The 18,281-nt window shown below is 38.4% G+C and overlaps 1 protein-coding gene across 1 annotated transcript in view; it reads left to right on the plus strand.

Moving 5' to 3' along the window:
* Nucleotides 1-18,281, plus strand: part of PIP5K1B (phosphatidylinositol-4-phosphate 5-kinase type 1 beta) — an 83,235-nt gene that overhangs the window by 36,811 nt on the left and 28,143 nt on the right. Inside the window, exons 4-7 of the mRNA XM_032212451.1 lie at nucleotides 4,855-4,985; nucleotides 8,509-8,626; nucleotides 13,859-14,011; nucleotides 16,007-16,306. Coding sequence (XP_032068342.1) covers nucleotides 4,855-4,985; nucleotides 8,509-8,626; nucleotides 13,859-14,011; nucleotides 16,007-16,306 — 702 coding nt within the window. The remainder of the gene's footprint in view (nucleotides 1-4,854; nucleotides 4,986-8,508; nucleotides 8,627-13,858; nucleotides 14,012-16,006; nucleotides 16,307-18,281) is intronic.

Raw genomic sequence — 18,281 nt, forward strand, 5'->3', positions numbered from 1 at the left:
TCACCAAATTATCTGGGACAGGGGTGTCAGAGTGACATCAAAAATGTCAAGGTAATAGCCATGACTATGAAATTAAAAGCCTATTTATTCTTTTATTTGCATCACATAAAAACCAAGATGGTTCCCATCTTGAATTTTTCTAAATACATCCTACATACAACCATGATGCAGGAGTTTTCATTCAGCAAGAAAAAGGAACCGGTGACTTGAGCCAAGTCAACATCTGGAAATCTTATCCCAGTCATATCCAACCTAGCTTATTTTTTGAGATCACCTCAAGGCGAGCTGGAGCGGGACGCGCTGCGCCACGAGTTGGAGAGCTTGGAGAGGCTGAGCGCGCAACTTGGAGAGCTGCGTCTCCGCCGCCTGGAGCCCGAGCTGGCCCGGCGGCAGCAGCAGCTGGAGGGGCTGTGGGCCGACTGCGCCGCTCTGGAGGCGCTGCTGGAGCAGCTCCTGGCCGAGCACGAAGGGCTGCAGGAAGCGCGCAAGCAGCGGCCGGCTGCGCTGCTGTCTGCCCCGCGCGTCCTCCGGGCCGGGCGCTCCGAGAAGCGGCAGCTGGCCTCCGACTACGCGCTGGTGCTGAGCTGGAGCTGCGCACAGAGCCTGGAGCGATACGAGGCCGAGTTGCGGGCGCTGCAGGAGCTGGAAGGGGGCCGCCTGGGCCAACAGGACCTGCGCAAGCTGCGCGCGCAGAACCAGGAGAGCCGCCGGCGCCTCGAGGAGCTGTGGCGCCGCTGCCGGGAGCTTTGCGCGCTGGGCGAGCGGCTGGAAGAGGAGCGGCTGGCGCAGCAGAAGAGCCACGGCGCCCAGCTGCAGCGATCATGGCTTCGCGGCCCGGTGCCAGGTACTCCACGGCCCGGCACCGGGCCGCGGACCGGGGGTTGGGGACCACTGCTCTATATGATTGTGACATGGAGAAATTTTTGAAAACAAATCTCAATATATTGGAATATTTGAAACAACTAGGATAAAATAGTTATTTCATCCCATGTTGTTTCTAGCATTCCAATATTTGTTTTTAGTTTTCAATTGTTCAAGAATATTTAATTATAAGCTAAGATCATTTATATCATTCTGTCCTCCAAATCTAAAATTGTCCTCTTTTGTAGTTGTTCACATTTGTTCCTGATTAATAACCATTTAAAGTTCATTCTAAGCTTCTTGAATAATTTGGCTCTCCTACTTCTATCATAGTCTTGAGGCAGCAGCTCATGTCTAGTGATTAATATTTTTGGCTTACTGTTAATTTAATGGTGTGGCCTGAGGCCATTTATAGGCTTGAGAGGATAAAGTCTTCTACTAAAGAGAGCTCCCTTTCATTACTGCTAACCTTGCACTGTTGCAGCACACACCCCAGTTCAGCAAATATGATGCAGTCGTGCACTCTTGTGTAGAAGCTAATATTTGTTTAATCAAATCTGTGTTTACTCTGTAAAGTTTAAGATGGTTAGGAAGAGGTAATTACTTGGAAGTTCGAGTTCTGTAAACTAAAACTAATGTACTGAGCCAGTTTGTAGATTGTTTTCTAGAAAACCTGTAGGGAAAAACCCTCTGAATAATTAGGAAAGAAATTGGTCTTAGCTCTTTTTCCCCCAGATTTTCGTTTCAATCCTCAAAAAGAATTTTTGACATAATTTTTCTGGGCTTCTGTCCCCAGAGTTACATTAATGAATATGCAGGCTTCTGAACTTTGAAGTAAAATATGCATCTGGATTTTCACCTTTAAAAACAGCTGACTAATTTTAAAGTGAGTTGGAATATCAGTATGCAAACCTAAGAGACAGAACAGTTTGGTTCACACAAAATTTTGAGCACATGTCAATCTGTTACTTTTTCTTTTCCGTGCTTTAAAATTATTGTAATTATTTTTTCTTTTTAATGATTGCAATAAATTACTTGCTTACAATACACAAAAATTAATGCTTACCATCCTTAATAACCGCATTGTGAAGCTTGTTAAGTTAGCAATTTCATAATTGAGACATTATGTTCTGTAATTGCTGACATATAAGCCCATCCACAGATAAGCCAACTCTAGAGTTTTTAACCAAAATACTAGGGATGGGGGGAGTAGTATCTGCAGAAAAGCTGACCTGCATTTTTCATGATATTTTGGTTTAAATTTTGAGGATCTGTGGGTGGACTTACATGCAAATATATATTGCAAATACAGGAACTTTGGAAACGTATTATTGTATCAATATACATGTATTTTATTAATAAAAACACAGAGAAACCCATCCACAGATAAGTTGAACCTCTTTTTTGGGGGGGAGGGAGAGTGCATGTGCATGTTGGCATCTAAAATTCTTGGTTTATCCATGATATGGTATTTCCAAACCAAGTTAACATCCCTGGTCTATCACACCAAATTATGTAACTTTGGTTAAACAGTTTGCACAAAATTATTATCATCATCATGTCTAGTTTGCATACATGTTCCATTTCAGGGGAATGAAATTGCAAAAATGTATACATCTTTAGAAAAGCAAGTAAGATTGTATGATCTGCCTATCTATATAAAGCAAATTACTGGAGGCAAATCCTCTACTACCACATATGGTGGTATCTTTTTTGTGCAAATTAGAGATGTAGGAAATTTGTCTAATTAGTTCAAGAGGTTTTTTTTCCTCCTCTTATTTGACTGTGTTTACTTCAACTGGTATCTGGTTTCAGAGAAAGAAGCCTTAGGCTCCAAGCTGGTCTGTATTTTATGTGAAGACCAATTTCAATAAAAAATGCTGACACATCTTGGACTAGAATTTCAAGAGTTGACACACATGTAGGAAGTCTTTAACTGATATTGTTTCAAAGGTCACACGATGGTTGCTTATATTTAGGATGATAAGCAAGCAAACATTTGAGGATTAGTTCCTTACTTTATTTCCAGTTTTGCTGCTACTTCAGATTCAGTAGTCACTGAATTCTATAATTAAAAGACAAATTGTATACAAAAACTTCCGGTCAAAGGCTCCACTTAGTATAATTACTCTTTTGTTACTTCATTAGGTGAACAGAACTCTTATCCATTTTATGAAACTGTCTATAATCACTTAAGGTGTCTTTGTAATTTATCATAAGAATGCAGAGTTAGCTGCTTATTTCATGAAGGGAGGAGTCTTTTTTCCACTTAGTATAACCATTGACTAAGTATATGTTTGAGTTGATACTGTGGAGGTTCTTACACAAATAGAGCAAAATGTGTCGATTTGAACAAAATGGAAAGAGTGTAATACAATAGAATGTATTGTCTATTTCATATCATCATGCCATTCACAGACTGAGATTGTGTGATTTATAAAATTGGACAGCACACTTTTTAAAAATCTACTCTGCCACTTGAAATACTGAGTCTCACCAATTAAATCTCTGCAACCAGAATGTAATAGAAGCCTTAAGCAGCAGTTGATGGCTTAAAACCTCTGCCTTTTGTTTCTTATAAAAGTTCAATAAAATCAGACTATATTATGAGAAAAAGACAGAAGGCAATGCCTTGTCCTTTCATTTGGGCTTCTGACTGTATGTTTCTAGAGTTTATGACTCAGGGATGCCAGAAGTCCTTTACAATCTAAGTGTATAGTTTTAATTTTGTTGGCTGTAGGTGGAGAAGACACTGTCAGATGCTTGCCATATTAACTTCAAAAATTTATAATATAACCAGATTGATTCTATATTAGTCTGAATATAGACTGCTATATTCAGTTAGACTGCTGAAGAACATATGTATTCATCTATAAATAACATATTTGTAATCTGTGTAGCACTGAGAGATTTCTATGGATAAATATTTTTTCAGAAATCCCAAAGGTGCTTTTTCAAAAGGCAACTGGACTTTCCACCAGAAGACATTTTTTCAAAAGAATTCTGCCTTCTCTCTCTTTTTCAAAAGCTATCACCATCACATTCTTAATAGCATCACATTTTGAAAATCAGACATGAAAAGTAGCCTTTTAAAAACAAATTTTATATATTGATTTTCCTATATATTGATTGTTTGACTCACAGAAACACAATAACTAGCTGTTTTTCTTTTTCCCTGAGTGTTTCCTTTCCTGGCCCATTAACTACAATGTTCAATGGGACCCTCCGTACAGTTTCACTGGAGCATTTTAGCCCAGGAAGTATTTACTTTCTTTACCAGTTATCCAGCCACTATAGTTGTGGTAATAATTGGCTTACACAGATGACAGTGATGCCCTGTCAGCTGATTCTTTCCATTAGAAACTCGAGTTCATTCTTCTGCCTTGTCCATTCCTCTGTGGCTGCATAACATCATGGCTGTGAGCATCTTCCTAAACTACAGGCTCTGAGCTCCCCACAATTGGGCAAGAAAGGGGAGAAAGGGAACAAAAAGGAAAGTAGAGGAAGAAGTTAGGAGCATGATAATTGGAAAAATGAGGTTCTCCTTTTTTGCTTTTTTTTCATCTCCTGCTTAAATTATATAATGATTTATGGGAGCTGTTAGAAGTTCAGAGCACTCGGAAGATTTGCAGAGTTCTTCCTTTCTGTTGTAGACCATCTGCTGTGAAAAGGGAGAGTACAGGCAGAGGAATGCTCATTTCCCCCCCCCCCCCACTACTAGGCAGCTTTTGAGGTATGAACTTTCTTTTCATACAATATGTAACCTATGAGTTTCAAATAATGTTTTTTTTTAATCTTTCTGGTAGACTTGTATGATATACTGCGATCATTTGTCTCAAAATCTGAGAAATGCTCTTGGAAGAATCAACTTGTTTTTTAGGTAAAGGAAGACAGGACTTTGAAATATTCTTAGAGATGTAGAAGATTACCAAAAAAAACCACCATGTGTTGCAAGATGACAATTTTAAACATAATATATATTTGTTTTTGCAGACTGCATCTTCAGCTATCAAAGGTACCATACAATTGGGAATAGGATACACAGTGGGCAACCTTACATCTAAACCAGACAGAGATGTACTTATGCAAGATTTCTACGTAGTCGAAAGCGTATTTCTTCCCAGGTAAAGGATGAGTTAATTATTTTTTATTTCCCTGAATATTATTTACCAGATTTGTTGATTAATTCTAGTGATAACCAGTCTTCCTTCCAAAGTGCTAATAACATGTTTCTTGTACTTACCTCACTTTAAAAAACAATCCAAAGAAAACTTGAGAGATTTGGTTGAAATTCCCCTGGGGCCTATATAGATCTTTGTATGGACCATTTGAACAATTTTGTATTATTTTGTTAGGTATTGCTCACATCCAGAACAAATTGTAATTTATTCTTAAATTTTAGATTGTGTTATGCATTAATTCCAAACAAGACTGTTTTATGAGTATTCTATTTATAATAATAGATAAAAGACTTTAAGTAATATACAATTAGAATATATACTGAGAAATAAGTTTTTTTATTTGACAAGTTATCACACTGATATTATATGTCTGCATGTAGAGTTTCATCCATGCTTTTCTAAATTTTCTGAATTTGAATAAGAAGAGTTATGGAGGTTATTAAAGGAGAACAGAAAAGCAACAGTTTCAATGCTGTCTTATTGCATTTGAGGAAAATGGTGGGTGTTTTATGATGTAAAGTATCTACATTAAAAGATAACAAAATGATATTTTTCTGAAGTCTATACAAAACCAAATTTCTAGTTAGTTCTTCATGTATTTAAGGAAGCTCTATCTTGGTGCATATTTGTGGAGAGTATGTTATTACATAATATTTAGTATGTACATGTTAATACTAAAAACTGTTGGTTAAGTCCAAAGAAAATGTAATGAAGTTTTCAACTAAATGGCATATGTATAGATATTTAGCACATCGACTGATAGTCATTGTAACATGAGAGTATGGCTTAATACTTAATATGTTTTAAAGTAATTGCTCTTCTTGGAGAAGTGACGCAGATTAATTCAAAAATTGGTTTTATCTCCTGTTTGAAGAAAATAGACAAAAACTAGCAACAGAGGAAATAAAATCTTTGTAATAAAAGATGAAATTACACTTTGGAGATTCAACAACTGGGATCACATTCACTGTTCTCCTCTTGAAAAGCCTTTTCCAAGCAGAGTTTGATAAATAGTGATTTTTGAAATCCGTCACCTGAAGATATAAAAAATTCAACAGCTAAAATAACTTAAAATAATGATTGCCAAATGCAGATACATCTGGATTTCCTGAGGAAAGTAACATTAAATTACAAGAGTTAATCATAAAAATACAATGTGTTTCACATTTTGTACCTTTGAGGCAATTTATAGATTTATAGAAGTTTCATTTATTTTGAAGTCAGTTTGTTTTAAAACTGAACCCAGCAAATAGCTAAAAATGCTTATCCTCTTCATCAAAAACTGCAGCCTTCCTTTTATAAATGTATTTTGCTCAGCAAGAGAATATAATCGCTGTTAACTTTCTAGGAAGGTAGTACAGTACAGTCTTGCAGATTTCCTGATGTCAGAATTCAAATCTAAAGTGATCTTAGGGACTGACACTTGGATTTGCTTAGTTTCTGGGTATGATAATTTATTATTCTAAATGCAACTTTTGGAACAAAACATAGGGTTTCAGAGCAGTACAGATAAGAAGTAAGACATCTTTTTATATGTTACATAACATGCTAAACTAGTATGTGATTTCTTTGCTCTTGACTTTCTGAGATTTTTGAGTTCACTTGCTTAAAAAGAAACATAATAAGAAGCTACAAATAACATAATGTAACCTACCACAGCACATAAATGAGGCTGCGTTAATAGTGTAATGTATAACTCTTTAGAGTTTTTCTACAACATTTGTATCATGCAGTTTAAATTTATGGTTTTTATTGCTAGATTTTCTTGAGTTTTGAACCTTTAAACAAATTTGTGCTGACAATCCTTGTTCACTTAAATAGTTAACATTTTCTGCTGTAATGTCAGTAAAAGCTAGAAATATTATATAATTTTATCCAGCAAAAAAATATCTTGACTAAAAATTTCAGACTAAATGAGGATCAGAACTTTGCTTGGCTACATGAAGAATGGCTCAACTAGGTGCTTTGCTACCTATGTGCTTAGGAACAATGCATATGATGTTTAAAAGTTGCCATTTTGAAAAGTTAAATTATAACTACGCAGCAACTTTTGGGAAGGCTTTGGAAGCCACACTATTAGCCTTGAAAGGACATAGGCCCGTGATGGTGAACCTATGCCTCATGAAGCCATATTTGGTGGCACGCGAGCCATCAGCTCTGGCGCCAGCCAGCTGATTTTTCGCCCTTCCTGAGGGCCAGGGACAGCCATTTTTGCCCTACCCATGGTTCAGAAAAGCCTCCAGAGATTGGGGAGGGTGAATGGCCTCAACAGTCCAACCTGAAGCTCATTTCCAAACCTCCGGTTGACGCATTGGGGCTGGTTTTTCACTCGCCCCAGCCTCCAGAGGCTTTCCTGAAGCCTTGGGGGCATGAAAACTGCCACCCCTGGCCCCCTGGAGGCCCTCTAGAAGCTAGAAATGGATAATTTCTGAACTTCTGGTTGGCACGTAGGGGGTGTTTTTCACCCTCCACAGGCTCCGAAGGCTTTCCTGAAGCCTGGGGAAGGTGAAAAATGGCCCCAACAGTCCAATCGGAAGTTTGGAAATCATCCGTTGCTGACTTCTGGAGGGCCAGGGGAGACCGTTTTTGCCCTCCCCAAGCTTCAGGAAAGCCTCCGGAACCTGGGGAGGGGTCGCATGGCCCGGGTGTCGCACACACATGCACAGGTGGGCGAGGAAATTGAGTGGGCGTGTGCACAATTTTGGCACGCCATAAGAAAAAGGTTCGCCATTACTGACATAGGCTGTTTTAGAGATTATAGGTGGAATCTTATTACTGTAGTTCAGTTCTTCTCAAGAAGAGCAGAAAAGATGCTTTAAAATAGAAGAAAATAATTAATTGGTAACATTAAGCAATTTCTTAAGAGTAAAAATCAGAAATGATGAAAGAACGGAATGAAAAATAAATTCAATTTGATTTTTTCAAGACATTTTAATAGTATATTGATATGGTTGAAATAGGGCTGTTCCTCTTTTATAATTCAAATTTGTAATCTGTATCAATTTTAATGAAATACATAAAGTATTTTATTGAGAAATGTTATTGGGATGCTGATGTTAATAATTAGCATTTGACGAAGAAGTTCATTGTCTGAAACACTATAATCCTGTACATCTTTAAAAACATTGGTTTTCTTCAAGAATAATATTGGAAGAAAAGGAGCCAAAAACATTGATTGATTGATTGATCTTCATATACTGTTACCGTGTTTCCCCGGAAATTTTGGGGAGGTCTTATTATTTTTGAGGTGCAGGAGGCAGCGAGCATGGTCACTTCATGGCTGCTGCTGTGTTGCAATATTCGGGGAGGTCTTATTTTCGGGGAAACAGGGTACATTAGTTCATTCTTAAGTAAACAGAAGAGTTTGAAAAGGCTCCTATTTTTTTTTGTAAAATTCAAGTTAAGATGTTTATTTTGTAAAGGCATATGTATAGACATAATATTTTAAATTTCTCTTTCAATTCAGTGAAGGAAGCAATCTGACTCCGGCTCATCATTATCCAGACTTTAGATTTAAGACCTACGCTCCACTAGCTTTCCGTTACTTCAGAGAACTTTTTGGTATTAAGCCTGATGACTACTTGGTAAGACTTATTCCTTCTTTTTCCCCACAGAATATAAGGAACCCAAAAGCTCTTTCTGTTTCGGAACCAGTATCCATTGATTTGTGATTAGATTGAATAATGCACCTTACATTATAGTGAAGAGAATTATTCAGTATTATTTGCTTTGATTCATACACCAAATTCCACTCATCTGTGTATCTATAGCAACAATTCTTTTAAATATAGTCTATAACATATTGGGTCTAAGATCTTTTAAAGATTGGGTGGATGGAAACGCAGGAGCCATGGAAGTGCAAGGAACAAGATCTTTATTATGAGCAGAAGATGACAGCGATTCAAAAAGGAGCCGATCGCGCCAAGGAATTTATAGTAAATGTAACACTTGTAGTAATCAATCAAGGGGCCGAGTACTGCACAGCAACTGCTGATGCAGTACCTCGGCCAATCAGGACCCACTGGCTGGTTAGCAACAGTCTATGCTGCGTCCCAGCCAATCAGGGCACAGCATAGACTGTTGCTGGCCCTTTAGGGTAGATTAGAATTAGTCTGGATATACAACACCCCTTCCCCCCCAGTTCTGCGCATGTGTCCCTAGTGGAGCATGCGTAGTAGTCCTTAGACCAGGCCTCGTCGTTATAGAAAGTTGGCGAGCTGGTGAGTCTACTTGGTGGGGGGGGGGGAAAAGTCCGACAAGAGTCCAGGCGGCCTTGCTCGGCCCAGGTCAGGAATCTTGTGCCTGTGGGGAGGCTCTCCCTGGGCGGCTGGGTAGATGGCAAGGCAAACGAGTGGCTTGGAGGAGTAGAGGCAGTGCGGCCGGAGCTGGACGCGCAGGCGGCGAGGCTTCGGAATGGACAGGCAGCAGGCGGCAAGGGTTTGGGAGGAAGCGGCAGTAGAGGCAGACAGCGACGGAAGGCTCTCGCGAAACGGAGCTGGCTTTGGAGCAGAGGCAGGACCCCGTGCGGAGGGAAACTCTCACCGGCGCGCAAGCAGCGAGCCTGTGAAGGCAGCAGTGGGTAGAGATGTGGCTGGAGAGGATGGGCAGGGGCATGCCGCTGCCCTTCTCCCGAGGAGCCTGTCCCGTCGGCAGTGCCTTCTTTCCCCCCTCTCTCCTGGGGCAGGCAGGCGGTGGCCAGGTGGAGAAGCGGTTGACTCCGGCAGGCTGAGCGGGTAGAACCAGCTTCGGAGGCTCCTGGGTAGGCAGGCAGCTTCGCAGGAAGGCGGGCGGCTGGGTGTTTGTCGGTCTTGGCATCCGTGAGGTGAACGGAAGGCAGCGAGTGAGATGAACGGAAAGGCAGCGACTGCAGGCAGAGTTCGCAAGAAGGCAGGCAGCGGCGGCAGGCAGCTCTTCGGGTGGCAGCGAGGCTTGGCAGGCAGGCTGGCAGGCAGACTCCACAGCAGAGAGGCAGGCAGACTTCGCAGGCAGGCTGAGTGGCCAGATAGAGAAGCAGTTTGTGCTATAGGAACAGCTGGCTGGATCCGTGAGGTGCACGGAAGGCCCAGCGGCTGCAGGCCCAGGCAGTTCCAGCCGAGGTTGGCTTCCGCAGTCTGTGGCTCGTCCTCGGAGTAGGCGTAGACCGGGGGTCTGTTGCTCGTCCTCCAAGTTGGCGTAGATTGAAGCTTCTCGGTGGCTGGATACTGCTGCAGCTGAGCGCATGCTGGCCTTGGGTTCCGGCAGGTCCTTCACGAGCTCTTCTAACTGTAGGTAGTTCTGGTAGCCTCTGGGGTTGTGCGAGGTAGACTGGGTAGCCTCCCGGAGTTCAGCCAAAGAAAAGCGTTCACGTGGCTGCGACTGGCTGTTTTTTCTTGTTCCAGGCCCTGCGGGAATCGCGTATCCCATCCTTGTCGCCAGTTTTAAAGATTGGGTGGATGGAAACGCAGGAGCCATGGAAGTGCAAGGAACAAGATCTTTATTATGAGCAGAAGATGACAGCGATTCAAAAAGGAGCCGATCGCGCCAAGGAATTTATAGTAAATGTAACACTTGTATTAACCAATCAAGGGGCCGAGTACTGCACAGCAACTGCTGATGCAGTACCTCGGCCAATCAGGACCCACTGGCTGGTTAGCAACAGTCTATGCTGCGTCCCAGCCAATCAGGGCGCAGCATAGACTGTTGCTGGCCCTTTAGGGTAGATTAGAATTAGTCTGGATATACAACACGCCTTCCCCCCAGTTCTGCGCATGCGTCCCTAGTGGAGCATGCGTAGTAGTCCTTAGATCAGGCCTCGTCGTTATAGAAAGTTGGCGAGCTGGTGAGTCTACTTGGTGGGGGGGGGGGAAGTCCGACAAGAGTCCAGGCGGCCTTGCTTGGCCCAGGTCAGGAATCTTGTGCCTGTGGGGAGGCTCTCCCTGGGTGGCTGGGTAGATGGCAAGGCAAACGAGTGGCTTGGAGGAGTAGAGGCGGTGCGGCCGGAGCTGGACGAGGCTTCGGAATGGACAGGCAGCAGGCGGCAAGGGTTTGGGAGGAAGCGGCGGTAGAGGCAGACAGCGACGGAAGGCTCTCGCGAAACGGAGCTGGCTTTGGAGCAGAGGCAGGACCCCGTGCGGAGGGAAACTCTCACCGGCGCGCAAGCAAGATCCCTACGTTAGCAAGACATTCTGAACTGTATAGAATTATTAGTTAACCATTTCCATTTACAGTTTTTAATTGCTTGTCCTAAAAGTTGGTGTATTAATTGACAGTTCACCAACTGAGGTGTGGCTGCTACTCAAGTCATTATTTCTACTAGATATGCTATAATTGAATTTAAATACCCCTGTGGGCTTTGCTGATTGAATTTTAGTGAAGACATGTAATTCATTAATTTCCTTATAATTGTCTAACAACGTGTATAAATACATGTTTCCTTAGGGGAACATAACCTAAGGAATAAGAAAATTAAGCAACCTATAGAATGTCCTTTCAAACATGTACAGGGCAAAATGTAACACTGAGTGCACCATGGGAACTGCTGCCATAAGATCCCTATTGAATGCTTGTTCTGAATAGTTAAAAAAGCTGTAGTATTGCATTGTGTTTGCAGCTCAGTGTAGCGTGCAACTTTTCTCTTTTGTACTTAATGTGGCACTTGATAAATAGTGTAGCATAAAATTCAAAACTCGTCAAAATAATAAAAAAGTTGTTTCATTGCCAGGAAGCTACTGCTGGCAAAACCTCTGAATCTCACATTTCCAAAAGTCATTTCACCTTTTTTAACATAGTTTTCAATTGAATAAAAATGTAATGCATCATTAAGTAACATAATTATACTTTGTTAAGTGCATTAATAGGTAAAACAAACGGTTCACCGACAAAAGGGCGAACGACAAAACCGCGCCTGACTAAATCGCGGTGACAAAACCGTGTGTTCTAAAGCGCTCTGACGAATGAGCGCTGAATCTCGCCCACAACAGCGCAGCGACAGAAACGCGCTGTAAAACTAAGCCTAAACCTAAACCCTAACCCTAAACCTAACCCTTACCTTAAGTTAAATTGGCTTTCTGTCGACGCGCTGTTGTAAAGCGCCCTTCTGTCTCCGCGCTGTTGTTGCCGCGTTGATGACATTGCGGTTTTAGCAACGTGGTTTAGTCAGGCGCGGTTTTGTCGTTCGCCCTTTTGTCGGGTCATGAAAACAAACACATCTATGTGCAGTGCTAAAACATAATTTAATAGATGTGACAAGCAGGAAAGAGGCTTTAAAGTGCTGATCTTACATATTCCTCTCTTTCCTTTTGTCTTCCTATGTAACGATGAAAGAACAAAGTTTAATTCACTTTTAGCTGTACTATATGCCAAATTTGTAAGTATATATAACTGAAGAATTTCACTTTTTTAAAAAAATGCTAGACTGTTCAGCCAATAACAAAACTTTCTTCTCAACGTGTTCAGGGGCAGTTCATTGATTTATTTTTCAAGAATTCTTCTGAAACAACTAAAACCTCAATTAAGGGGAATCTTATTTTGACAGATTTCTAGCAAGAATCATGATGAAAAATAAATATCAATGTGTGCTCTTTTTTTTAGAGCACAGTGTAAAAAAAAGTAATAATTATTTAATCTGGAATAAAAACCAGTGCTTCAGCAACATTGATGGCCGCTACTACCATATCTGAGCCTCAACAATTCTATTCTCAATAATTTTTTCCCCAAAACATGAAATACACCAGGTGCACCCTTTATATATTGACTGTAGAATTTAATTTTTGATGACATCTTTTGACTTCTCGTGCTTTCTTTTTAATCTGCCTCTTAAATTCTTCTTAACTTTTCATAAATTGGGTACACCTGGGAATATGCAGTTTATCAAAGAAACATTATTTTGTGAGAAACTGACTTCTTCCTAATTTCAATTTTTTCAGTTCCTCAGATAAAAGAGCTATAATGAAGTTTGTATATCTGAATATCTCTATGCCCATTCTGGCTGCCGAGAACACATTTTAAAATACATTAGGAAGTATTCATAATTAGGAATAGTTTAATATTTCAAAAATATAAAGCAGGTAAAACCAAGAAAATTGGCAGTTCAGAGAGGGTTCTAAACATGATATACCATTTATTTATTTTTTATTCATTCACATTAACCTGTATTCTTTGTGATAAGATAATTAATTCTTAAATTATGCATCCCAATTATTTATATTGTTTTAGTCTCTGTTGAACTTGTCTCTGTCTTTTACAAAAGTGCAAATGAGAAAAAATAGGATTAATCTGGGTTCTGTTTTGACCTGAGTTTTTACAGCACCACACACAGAGGATTAAATCTGTTTTTTATAAACCTCAAAAACATGGACTTAAAACATAACTGAAGACATTTGCCCCCAGAGACATTAGTTAATTCCACTTTGTCAGATTGTTAGATTTTTTTCAGGTTTTGACTCACGTGATTAACCAGGAGAGTTTTTCATAGATCAGCATTGCATATATTCTATTGCAGACAAAAACAGTTATGTAAGACAATATATATATCCCCTTGCAAGTTTTGTTTGTATATTTCAATAAATTATGCAAAAAAAGAAAAGCGTCATAAGAAGCCTTTTTAATCAGTGCCAATAACACTTGGTGTTCTAACAGTTGTGTCAGAAGTAGCTTACCATGTCGTACTGTTTCTTTTCTTTCTTAAAAAAATTAGACCTGACACAGTTGAGTAGTCTGGATAGCTTCAAGGACTTTGGTACACAAAGGTCTCCTTCTTCCTTTCATAAAATACCTAAAAACATATTTCTATATATCCATTTCCCAGAATGGCATTAAATTTCTTTTTCTGTATTCAGTATTCAATTTGCAGTGAACCATTAATAGAATTATCGAATCCTGGTGCCAGTGGCTCCTTGTTCTTTGTCACTAGCGATGATGAATTCATAATCAAAACAGTTCAACACAAAGAAGCAGAATTCCTTCAGAAACTGTTGCCTGGCTACTACATGGTAAAGATACTCATGTCCTTTTTTTAAGGTGGTGTGTGTGTGTGTGTTTAACTCTCTTGTTCAACTCTTGCTTATATTCTTGTGAATGTTAAAAATGACTTTCCCCCTCTAAATTTGTGATCCTATTATACTGCATATAATAAATAGGAGAAATTGAAAAAATAAGATTGAGGTTAATAGACAGATTTTCTTTAATAAGTGGAATAATTGATCATGTATACTGATAAATATCCCATTGTATCTGGTTTCATTGATAAATCATTTACCCCTAAAGGACCAAATTATAAGTTTGTCTTGTTGTGTTGTTAGATACAACTTTTATTTTCTATGTTTCAAAGCTTAACACTGTTTCCTTGGTTGTTCACTTTTAGGTATGAAAAATCTTTTTAGAAGCCAAAAATTGATGGTAGTGTAGTATTTACTGCAGATTGAAAGTTTAAAACTGTTCTATAAGAACTGATGCAAAACTTGCTTAATGGCTGTCTTAGATATAGTGAAATCTAACATTTATGCTATACTGTATTACTTTCCATTCTTGTTAACCAAATTTGCCTTTAAATCAGGATTTGAAGTTAATAAGAGGGAAATATGGTTATTGTTCATTCTAATTAATAATCACGGTTCAAGTAATACTTAGCCACAATCCAAGCAGGGCATATTCCAAGAAGGAGGAGAAAACACATATTGTTTACGCCAGGTCGGAGGTGGTATTCAGCAGGTTCTTACCAGTTCTGGAGAACCGGTAAATACCACCTCTGACTGGCCCCGTCCCATCTATGTCTCCCATGTCCCAGCTGATTGGGAGGAAATGGGGATTTTGCAGTAACCTTCCCCTGGAGTGGGAAGGGAATGGAGATTTTACAGTATCCTTCCCGTGCCACGCCCACCAAGCCACACCCACAGAACCAGTAGTAAAAAAATATTGAATCCCACCACTGCTGCAGATGTTAGCTTCTCAAGCTTTAAGCATGTTGTTCTCCTTGCAGGTCCTTTCCAGCCGGGCTTACCAATTTGATACAAAATTTTTAAACCTTTTTTTAAAATCAAAGATGGAGTAATGTGCTTGAGGGCAGAAGACTCTTATGTAAAACTCTTGATTTTTCTGCTCACTTTGTGGAGAGAGTTAAATGTAAAGGAAAGAAGGAGAGGTATAAGAAGAAAATCATGAGTGGGAAAATGGATTTGTAGGAATAGACAGGAAGGGGAAAAGAAGATGAACTGTGATTATTATCTTAGGGTGGTTGCCTGCAGAAAGAGCACCAGAAACCTGTAGTATTTTAAAAAGTAGCTTAAAAGAAGCTAATTTAGGACAAGGATCTTCCTGTTTTTTTTCTCCCCTTTTCTTTGGTTGAATGAAAATCACTGTTTTCAGTATGAAACCCAGATTTTATGAATTAATGGCAAGTCTATCATTACCACTAAAGTGGTTTCAAACATTACTGACGGAGATGTTTTGGCTTACTCCCAATGAAGTGGTTTTATCTTGTAGAGTTATAAGAATCTGTTATTGTTTGAACTGATATAAAATTAGAATTAAATTATTAAAATAATATCTTTATTTCTACTCCAACCCTTATACAAAGTCAGTCATTAATTTTATTTGAAGGGGTTGCACAAATTTAATTTATAATTTTAGGAGGTAAAATTTGTATTGCGAAGTTTGAGAAATCTGCCTTAGACCTAAGAGTTCAACCACCCAATTAACGTTTAAAATGCTTGAATTAGCTTATGGAGACTTTTTAGTGGTGGATCCAAAAATGATTTGTTGAAATAGAAATTTTTTGCCTATTTATGCTTACTTTTGTGTAAAACTGTGATCTGGATTATAATTTATAGCAAGAGTATATTTAAGACCTGTGTGCTACAGCTCCCAGAATTGGCCAGCTGGGGAATTCCAGGAGTTGGAGTCCTCAAGTCTTAAAAGTTGCCAAGGATGGACACTGCTGCGTTATGGTATTGCAAATGTTCATTGGTATATTTTGTGTTTCTTTTAAGAATCTCAACCAGAACCCAAGGACGCTTTTACCCAAATTTTATGGCCTGTACTGTGTTCAGTCGGGAGGTATTAATATCAGGATAGTTGTGATGAACAATGTTCTGCCTCGAGCACTGAAAATGCATTATAACTACGACTTGAAAGGGTCTACGTACAAAAGAAGAGCATCCCGAAAAGAACGGGAGAAGTCTAATCCCACATTTAAAGACTTGGATTTCTTGCAAGATTTGCACGAAGGATTATATTTTGACTTGGAAACGTATACCGCATTGATGAAGACACTACAAAGGGATTGCCGAGTAAGTTAAAAATATTTGAGTTCAACCTCTATTATCAAGCCATAACTCTCCTGTTAACAAGGCATTGTATAAACATTGTATGAAGATGGATTGCCCTGTAGTTTATAAAACCTGCCATTCTTGAATAACATTTTTTGCTGAAAGTAGAATGCATCTAGGTTGGCCTTCAAATTAAACTGCAATTTACTTACCTTTATTTCATTTTGTTCCTGTATTGATGCTTTTTATTATTCCCCAAGGGATGTACATTGTTTGTCATGTGCTGCAAATTAGTTCAACCAAACCAAGAGTAAATCCCATTAAATTCAATTATACATATTTATGAGCAGACATAGATAAAATTGCACTTTTATTTAGTTTTTTTATATGGATTCAGATGCATATGCTCAAGGTCCATTGTCTTTTTTACTCAGATAATATTTTATTTTGTCATCTTTGCTATTTTTACTTAGCTGATTGGTTAATCTTTTGAGACCAAATATTTTTAGAGACATATGTTGTGTTCCAAGATGTTATTGATCATAATACTATTCCTCTGTCTTGTAAAAACATAAAAAATAGTATACCTTCTTTTCCATCCTAGGTTTTACAATAGGAATGTTCTGTTTCTTTCATCTGTCAGTCTCTTATTTCTTTTGAATCCTTTCATATCCTGCCACACATTTCTTTGCCCCATACATAATGTCCTATTGTATTCCTCTGCCTTAAGGCATTTATTTCTATTTTGTTGCATTTATGGTTTTTTCATAAGCAAAATTATTTCTGTTTTATATTTTGAGTTCAGAATGAAAAATCAAAAGGTATATTAGTACTTGAAGCACAAGTGTTAATTTTGTTAGTTTATCTAGATTCTATGTAGTATTTATTGAAGTTTTGCAGATGTATAAATGTATATATTTATTAATAGGTTTAACTATTTAAAAAAATTGGATTAATTTCAAATAAAATGCTCTAAGACCTTAACAAATAGAATAAATAAATTGATCATAAAATGCATATTATTTAAGAAAATTGAGAGGAAATTATTTTTGTTTAGTAAAAAAAAAATGAAACAAGACTGTTAGTATGCAATGTAGCCTAGTCACTTTTAAAAGTAGATTTTTTTTCTTATTTCTGAGGCTGCATTATGGAGAACAGTATTGACATATTGTTTTTGGAAGATATACAGGCATAATTTTATATATATATATATATATATATATATATATATATATATATATATATATATATATATATATACATACATACATATACACACACACACACACATACACACACACACACACACACACAGAAAGAGAGAGAGATCATATAAAGATCTATGAACAAAAAAAATTCTAAAGACAGTTTGAATTACTTTTTTTGTTGAAATTTCACAGAAAAAGGCAATATTTTTTATAAAAATCTAGATGTTTAAATGCTTTCTTGCTTTTCCAAATTTAAATTAATCAATACATTAATGCACATGAAATTTACTCACGCTTTACTCACTCATTTATTTCCCCTGTGGAAGAGACAGAACCTTAAAATTCTGCAAAGTACTTGGTCTTGCTTTTCAAAGTGTACCTCTGACTTGCTGACAAAAAGCAAATTTAGCTTCATTATTACATTCTTTCTGGAAAAAAAAACCCTTTCCTTGGAATTAACATGAAGCCAATGACAACATTAATTATGGACATGTGTGTGTACCCATGTACCTGTGATTGTGTTGAAAATAGAAACTTGCTTATGAACATTAATACTTCAAAGAAATGTGGCTGTGTGTGTAACAGGAGTTTTAGATACAGTTATGACTGTTTGCTTATGCCTAAAAGCTATCTTGAATAACGTGGAGTAATTTATGGAAGTGATGGTGGTTTACAAAGACAATTGCACTCATGACAAACTTTTTGCATTTGATAAAATGCAAAAATGATAAAATAAAAAACCAAAACATAATGGCAGCATCTCAGAGATGAAATAATTTAATATGGTT

Source organism: Thamnophis elegans, chromosome 3 (assembly GCF_009769535.1).
Source record: "Thamnophis elegans isolate rThaEle1 chromosome 3, rThaEle1.pri, whole genome shotgun sequence".
Lineage (NCBI taxonomy): Eukaryota > Metazoa > Chordata > Lepidosauria > Squamata > Colubridae > Thamnophis > Thamnophis elegans.